The 8,118-nt window shown below is 37.7% G+C and overlaps 2 protein-coding genes across 2 annotated transcripts; both read right to left on the reverse strand.

Moving 5' to 3' along the window:
- LOC132242311 (olfactory receptor 4C3D-like) lies at positions 1 to 927 on the reverse strand. Its single transcript, XM_059711211.1, has one exon. It carries the CDS (start codon positions 925 to 927, stop codon positions 1 to 3), a length of 927 nt encoding a protein of 308 aa, XP_059567194.1.
- A 5,452-nt stretch (positions 928 to 6,379) lies between these two features.
- On the reverse strand, positions 6,380 to 7,396 carry LOC132241952 (olfactory receptor 4A15-like). The gene has a single exon (XM_059710902.1). It carries the CDS (start codon positions 7,331 to 7,333, stop codon positions 6,380 to 6,382), a length of 954 nt encoding a protein of 317 aa, XP_059566885.1. The 5' UTR covers positions 7,334 to 7,396.
- Positions 7,397 to 8,118: the final 722 nt, after the last annotated feature.

An 8,118-nucleotide genomic window follows, 5' to 3' on the forward strand; every position in this document is an offset into this window, starting at 1 on the left:
CTAAGTTACTCTCCTCTTCAACAAACTCTTCATGGCATTTTTCACCTCTGTGTTTCTCACTGTGTAAATGATAGGATTAAACATGGGAGTGAGGATTGCAAAAAACACAGTCACCAACTTGTCCACAGGGTAGGTGACCACCGGGCGCATGTAGGTAAATATGCAAGGCACAAAAAAGAGTACAACTACGGTAAAGTGGGAGACACATGTAGAGAGGGCTTTGCGCCGTCCTTCAGAGCCGTGGGATTTCAGGGAGCACAGGATGACTATGTAGGAGATGAGCAGCATGGAAAAAATAAGCAAGCACATGGCCCCACTGTTGGCGGCCACTACCATTCCCAGCCTATAGGTGTCGCTGCAGGCAAGTTTCAGCAGTGGAAAGAGATCGCACATGAAGTGGTCAATGACGTTGGGACCACAGAAGGGCAAGTTGACCATGAAAAGAATCTGCACAGTGGCATGCAGGATCCCCCCGATCCATGCCACCATCACCAGGAGGCGGCAGAGCCCCTGCCGCATGATGGTCATGTAGTGAAGGGGCTTGCAGATGGCCACATAGCGGTCATAGGCCATGACAATAAGGAGGATGATCTCTGATCCTCCCAATAAGTGTTCCACAAAGAGCTGAGTCAGGCAGCTACCCAAGGAGATGGTTCTCCTCTGATAGAGCAGATCGATGATCATTTTGGGGGTGGTGACAGAGGTGTAGGAGGCATCTATGAAGGACAAGTAAGTGAGAAAGAAGTACATGGGAGCTGAAAGTGTAGGGCTGAGGGAGATGGTAATAACAATGAGCAGATTGGCCAGCACGGTAAATAGGAAAATGAACAAAAAGACAATGATGAGTATTTTCTGCAAGTGTGGATTCTGCGTGAGTCCCAAGAGAATAAATTCAGTCACATTGTTGGTATGTATAAGGTGATCCATTCATAAATTACCTACGAAGAGATAAAGAATGATGCCTATTAATCTTCATAGTACAGAAATAGGGTAGTTACTGTTATGGTGGAGCATGCCTTTGGTACCCCTCACCCTACTAATTGTTTCAATTCTTTCTCACTTCCTCCATAATGCTTTCTCTCTTCAGACACCTAGTACCTGTCACCTAAAAAATAACTATAGGGCAACATTGGGTGTGTAATTTACTGAGAAAATAGTGGGCTCTATATATGTGATCTGGATTCTCCTCTAGTTCCAATTCTATGATTTTGCTAAGTCAGTTCAATGCCCCGTGCTTCTCAGTCTTCCTCTATGTCTGTGAACTTACAAATTGTAATTCTCAGATGTATTTCACAAGCTGTAAAGTGCTGCACATAAGTAAAGAATTATTTTCACTTTTAGAATTTATATTTGAACCTAAAGTTCTAACTATTGGGGGGAAAAACAGGGTCAATAAGCATCTATCACAAACAGGAAGGTAGAATGTATAAGTGGCTGGAAGATACACCCTCCCTGGTACCTACCATTATACATATGCTATTCAGGTGTGTTTCCTCATTGTGCCTGTATAGTGGCTGGCATAATTTCTGCCTGGAATGATACCTATTGGATGATGAACAGATCCTTGGTAAATTGCCACCTTCTTTCTTCTCCATGTGTAAGAATATGCGTGCTCCCCCAGCACAGAAACCTAGGAATTTAAGGGCTCCCATTCTCCTGCTCTGTTTATCATTGCTCTCTACTTTATGAGAAACATAAATAAGCTTTTTAAAGAAAGATGCAGTCCAGCTTATCAGTTTCTGGCTCATTTTATAAAGTATGAAAATATTAAATGCCTCTGGAAAGGAGTATATCCCTGGGTCATTTTACCTTCAAGACAATTATAGTGTTTGCTAATTAAATTTTTATCCTTTAAAACTCTGTTTATATACAATTTTAACATAGTCACATTCAGTAAATTTGTGGCTTCAGTATACTTGGAAAAAAAACAACAACCCTTTGATGGGTGTTCAATATATGAGGATCTATCATCAAAGGAAGCCCTTATTTTCAAAATAAAAAAAATAAAACAGATATCCCAAGAAACACCAATCAGAAAGGATATATGCACCCCTATGTTCATAGCAGCACAATTCACCATAGCTAAGATTTGGAAACAGCCTAAATGCCCATCAACAGATGAATGGATTAGAAAACTGTGGTATATCTACACAATGGAATACTACGCTGCTGTAAAAAAAAAAAAAAAAAGGAATTCTTACCATTTGCCACAGCATGGATGGAACTGGAGAGCATTATGCTAAGTGAAATAAGCCAGTCAATGAAAGAAAAATACCACATGATCTCACTCATTTATGGATAATAAAGACCATTATAAACTGATGAACAAAAATAGATACAGAGGCAGAGCAGCATCAAACAGACTATCAAACTATAACAGGAAGACTGGGGAGGGTCGGGGCGGGAGGGAAGAGATCAACCAAAGGACTTGTATGCATGCATATAAGCATAACCAATGGGCATAAGACACTGGGGGGTAGGGGAGGCCGGGGGAAGGACAGGGGGGGGGGCAAGAGACATATGTACTACTCTTTATAATACTTTAAGCAATAAAACATTTAAAAAACAAATTTAATGCAAAGAATAGAAATATTCTGCTGGCTAAGACAAAGTATTATATATATATACACTCACAAGCATATAAAATCTATTATTTACTGTAAGTACCTAATACACTTTTACTCATTCAACAAATATTTATTAGACAATACTTTTACGTATTAATGTATATTCGTTTGTTCACACAAAGTCATAAAAAGTGCCCCTGTCACATGCCATCGGTAACCCCTCCCAACATTTCACCACCAAACAGCAGCAGAATAGCCACTCATTATATGAATGATTCTCCCTCCTCCTGTAAGCTTCTGCCACATGCATTGTCATGCTTTCTTCTCCCATCCTCCCATAACACCCTCACCCCTCATCCCTGGTTACAGGAAGATATTCCATTACTAACTGAAAGAGGAGATTTGGGAACATAAATTTCCCAAAAGAAATAAAGTAGAAAATATAAATATAATAAAATGTGCTCTGAAAATAGAGATAGAGATAGAAATTAGAGAGAGATAGAGATAGAGATAGAGATAGAGATAGAGATAGAGATAGAGATGGAGATAGAGATATTCCTTTCCTTTTAAAAGGGAAATGGAAAAAGAAGCTTATTTTTTAACTGCCCAAAATGAAAATCTTACACATATGTGAAACAAAGCACAGTAGCCTCATTGAATTCCCTTATTCTGGGGTGGGCTCCCCAACAGATGAGAAAAGAGTATAGTGCACATAGTAAAAATAGATATAATTAATAAAAGTGATTTAGAAATAACTATGAAGAAATAGAAATTACTCTGTCTCTTTTTATTTACTCTTACAATGTTTTCTCTATGAATAAACCCTAAAGGAAAGTATTTTAAAGAGAAAAATCATTGGGTACAAATATGTTCAATACAATTATTAAGAGCTATGGAAAATTAGAAACTGCATAGGATGTCCAACATTAGAGAAAGAATAAGAAAAATATAGTATATCTCTTTGAGTAATGATTAGTTTTTAAGAGATTTTTTTAATTGTGCAATATCATAGGAAAATTCCTAGGTTGTAACATTAAGTGGGGAAAATTTTGGGTGAAATTTTGAATATATAGTGTGATTCTAACTAACTTAAATATATATCAAATTTTTAAAAAATATTTTTAGTTCTAAATTGGTCATATTGTACTTACTTGTACCTTTCCTGATGCCTGACATGCTGAAAAATATATTTAAACCTCATATTTGGTGAGGATGGGGGTGAGTATATGATTTCTAAGATCCATTTAAATCTGAAATTCTATAATTATGTGATTTTCGGGCAGGGAAGCAAAATCTCACCTACGAACTTGTCTGGCATAGCTCTGTGGCCAGGGCGTCAGGTAGCTGCTAGTTCACCAAGAAAGAAGGAAAGATGTACTGGTAAGCTTAACAATGCCAACTAGCTCAGCTACAGTAAGTGTCTCTGTTGACTTAATAATGACCTCTGGAGAAGACCTTCCTCTTGAGCCTCATAGGAGTGCCGCCACACATCCTGTCTGTAGGCAAATTCTGTGACGTTTTTAGTGATGGCTAATTGGACCTCCTGGGTATTTCGCCATCATTAGCAGATCTTGCCAACAACCCAATTATTTCACATAACTTAAGTGACCTTTGAGAACTTTGGTAGCATTCACCTTTAATGTGTATCACCATAGATGAAATAAGGCAACCCAATGATTTTTAACCCAATGTTTTCTCTCTTGCAAACATGGTTGCTTTGGTCTCTGGCTTGCCCTTGCATTGATATCATCTAAACATTTTGGAGAATTAATAAAGAAGGTATCAAATAAGGTATAGTTGTAGTGTTATCACAACCAGGTAAAATCCACTTGCTCCTTTTATAAAAATTACTCTTATTTATCAGAACCCTTTATTTGTCATTCATCCACTGATTTATTTGGTTTATGTCCAAACCTTCATTGATTTCCCTGCTAATTCAATAACCATTTATTTTTTAAAAAAACATATTTTATTGATTTTAGAGATGAAGGGAGAGAAGGAGAAACATCAATAATGAAGGGAGAGAGAATCATTGATAGGCTGCCTCCCGTATGCCCCACACTGGGAATTGAGCCTGCAACCTGGGCATATGCCCTGACCAGGAATCGAACCATGACTTCCTGGTTCATAGGTTGACGCTCAACTACTAAGCCACAGAGGCTGGGCTCAATAACCTTTTCTTAAACCCCTAGTTTGTGGGAGGGGCTGGAATGGGTTCTACAAAGGAGGATGCAGCGACATGGGCCTGCTCTCAAAGACCTCCTTGTGGATGATATGAACAACCAACATTCTAAGGAAAAAGAGAGAAGACTTTAACAATGTCAGAGAGATGCACTCAAAGTATGTAAAGAGGCCACATAACCAAATGCAGACGCCAGGATGGCATAGCACTGCACCATGTCCTTGGTACTGGCATGCTGATTTAGGCACTTCAACATGTTTCATGGAAGATAAAATGAACACAGAGATTAGTATTCTCAATGCCTAATCTTGAAAGAACCACCTGAGTTTCCTATCACTGTTGGAAGCAAGAGACTATTTCTGTGTAAAGAGATTAAGAATTTGGAAGCAATGAGGCTCCAATTACTTTCTATGTTTTATCAAGTAAGATCATCTCCACTCTTGGAGAGAGAGAACTCCTTTAGGTTTGATAGCTCTCAAATGTGATGCCAGAAGCCACAACTTCTACCAATAACCATAATGTTTACAGAAAATCAGAAATGCATTCATTATGTAAAATGAAACAATCTATTCCCAAAATGTTTAACATTTATTGTACTTTTTTAAAGTGCACCCAGAGAGTTAATTTAATGTAGACAGACGCTGGGGCTCACTGTGATACAAGGGACTTAAATCTGCATTTCAACCTCTGGGGGAGCATAATTTATCTAGAGTTACTGAATGGGGTTCAACAATTTTATTTTTCAGTCCAAAATGTGATCATAATATACAAAATCCCCCATATGCTACCAACATAGTGTGAAATTAACAAAGTTCATTTCTATAGATTTATCCTCAGCTATGCATGCATACTTAAATTTTTAATTAAATTTATTGGGATGACATTGGTTAATACAATTATATAGGTTTCAAGTGCACATTTCTGTAATATAATCATCTGAATATTGCATTTGTGTACCCACCATCCGAAGTCATACCTTCTCTCATCACCATGAGTCCTCTTTAGCCTTTAATCTCCCCCACCCCTCTTCCTCCTGCTCAATATGGTTACCACCATGCTGTTATCTGTATCTATGAGGTTTTTGTTTGTTTGTTTTTTGTTTGTTCATTTGTTGCTTTCAGTTTTATATCCCACATATGAGTAGAATCATATATGGTTCTAAACTTTTTCTGTCTGACTTTTTTCACTAGCATGCTCTGAAATTTTAAAGTAATTAAACTTGGCCAAGACATTTATTTTTACTGTTATATTAGCAATTCTTTAACTGTCTGAACTTTTAATTTTCAAATTTTACTCTCCTGGACTAAAAGGGTCCAGGTTTTAAGAGGCCACATTTCTACATAGCATGGAGCTACCATACTCCACAAACAAGAACCTGAAATAAAGCAAAACAAAACAAAAAAATGTAGTCCACTAAAGAATCTTAACACAGTATGATTATCTACATAAGGGATTAATTCTCTTATGCAGTTCTCTTGCTCTCTTAAGGGCTATAATATATTCCACTTAGATAAAGATTAATATATATGACTATTTCAGAAAATTAGGCTGAATAACTCAAAGGAAATAATTTTTTTAAATGTAATCACTGATAATGAAATTATTCCTTGATTCTGTGAAAGAATAAACATCATGTTCTGTATGAGGGACACAGTCTACTTTCAACTAAGGCCACATAGTTACTGCAAACTTTCCTCATGGCATTTTGCATTTCTGCATTTCTCAGGGTATAGATTATGGGGTTCAACAGGGGAGTTATGAAAGTTAAAACCACAGTCATGAATTTATCAATGGGAAAGGTAGAATTGGGCCTTGCATACAGGAAGATACAAGGGACAAAGAATAAAATGACCACGGTTATATGGGACGCACAGGTGTAGAAGGCTTTGCGTTTTCCTTCCAAACCATGTGTCTTAAGGGAGTGTAATATGACCCCATAGGAAATTAAGAGGAGGAAGAAGGTGACAGTACAGATTGCTCCTCCGTTACCTATCATAGAAAGTCCAACGAGGTAGGTATTGGTGCAAGCAAGTTTCAATAAAGGATACATATCACACGCAAAGTTGTCAATGACATTGGGGCCACAGAAAGGGAGCTGATAAATAAAGAGAAATTGAACCAACGAGTGCAGAAAGCCTCCAGTCCAGGCCATCAACAGCATGAGCACACATACCCGCCGATTCATGATGATCAAATAATGAAAAGGTTTACATATGGCTACATATCGGTCATAGGCCATCACCACCAGAAGAATGACTTCAGCACCAGCAAAGAAATGATCTACAAAGACTTGAGTCATACAAGCCTGGAAGGAAATAGTTTTTTTCTCATAGAGCAAGTCTACAATCATTTTGGGAGCAATGGCAGTAGAATAGACAGTATCTATAAATGATAAGTAAGCCAAGAAAAAGTACATGGGGGAACCCAGCGATGGGCTGGACATGATGGTCACCATGACAAGCAGATTGCCCACTACTGTCACAATGTAGATGAGTAAGAATACAATAAATAGAACTTTTTGCCCCTCAGGGCTTTGTGTGAGCCCCAGGAGAATAAACTCCGTCACATTGTTCCTACTTCCCATGTGTTCTTCTGAAGATGTGGACCTCAGGTGTCAGAGGCTGCAAAGAAAAGGGCCAATAATGAATTTAAGAGGATCACAAGCTTTATGTCAAAAAATGGAATGCCTTATTCAACAATTTTTGTTCCACGGGGCCTCACACAGGGTAACTCTTTAGAAAATCAGAGTTTGGAGTCTCCTCCCACAATTACTCTATTCATTTTCCCTTCAACTACATTTCATTTCTTGCTTCAACTACAATGATGAGAATTCAGAATTCTAACTGGCAGGCAAATGTGCATGGGCCTATCAGTGAGATGATCTACTGAACAATAGGAAAGCTGCTTTCTTCAGAACATCTCTCACAAAGACTGAATTTTTTGACATCATATTTCACGTCCTGTTTCCATGAATGCTTCTTGACATTCTGAGATCTACCATGAAAACAATCTCATCTCTAATAACTTTACTTATGTACTTTCATAAAGTAATGCCTAATGTGGAAGCATAAAATTATAGGCTGACATTTAGATAACTGCCTTTCTGAGTTACTTTACTTTTCACAGTAGTGAAAGAACCAGGCACATCATGAGTGTTTATTAATCTTCATTTTATTACACTGAATTTTAAAACTCATAAAAGAGCAACATTCAATATAAGTATTAAATTATTCCCAACCAAAAAAGTATAATGAAAGCAATGTTGTTGTTTTTTTGAGAACACACTCGCCACACACACACACACACACACACACATACACACACACACACAATTGACATTTATTACAACCTAGGTTTTTGGAGGGAAAA

Source organism: Myotis daubentonii, chromosome 9 (genome assembly GCF_963259705.1).
Source record: "Myotis daubentonii chromosome 9, mMyoDau2.1, whole genome shotgun sequence".
NCBI lineage: Eukaryota > Metazoa > Chordata > Mammalia > Chiroptera > Vespertilionidae > Myotis > Myotis daubentonii.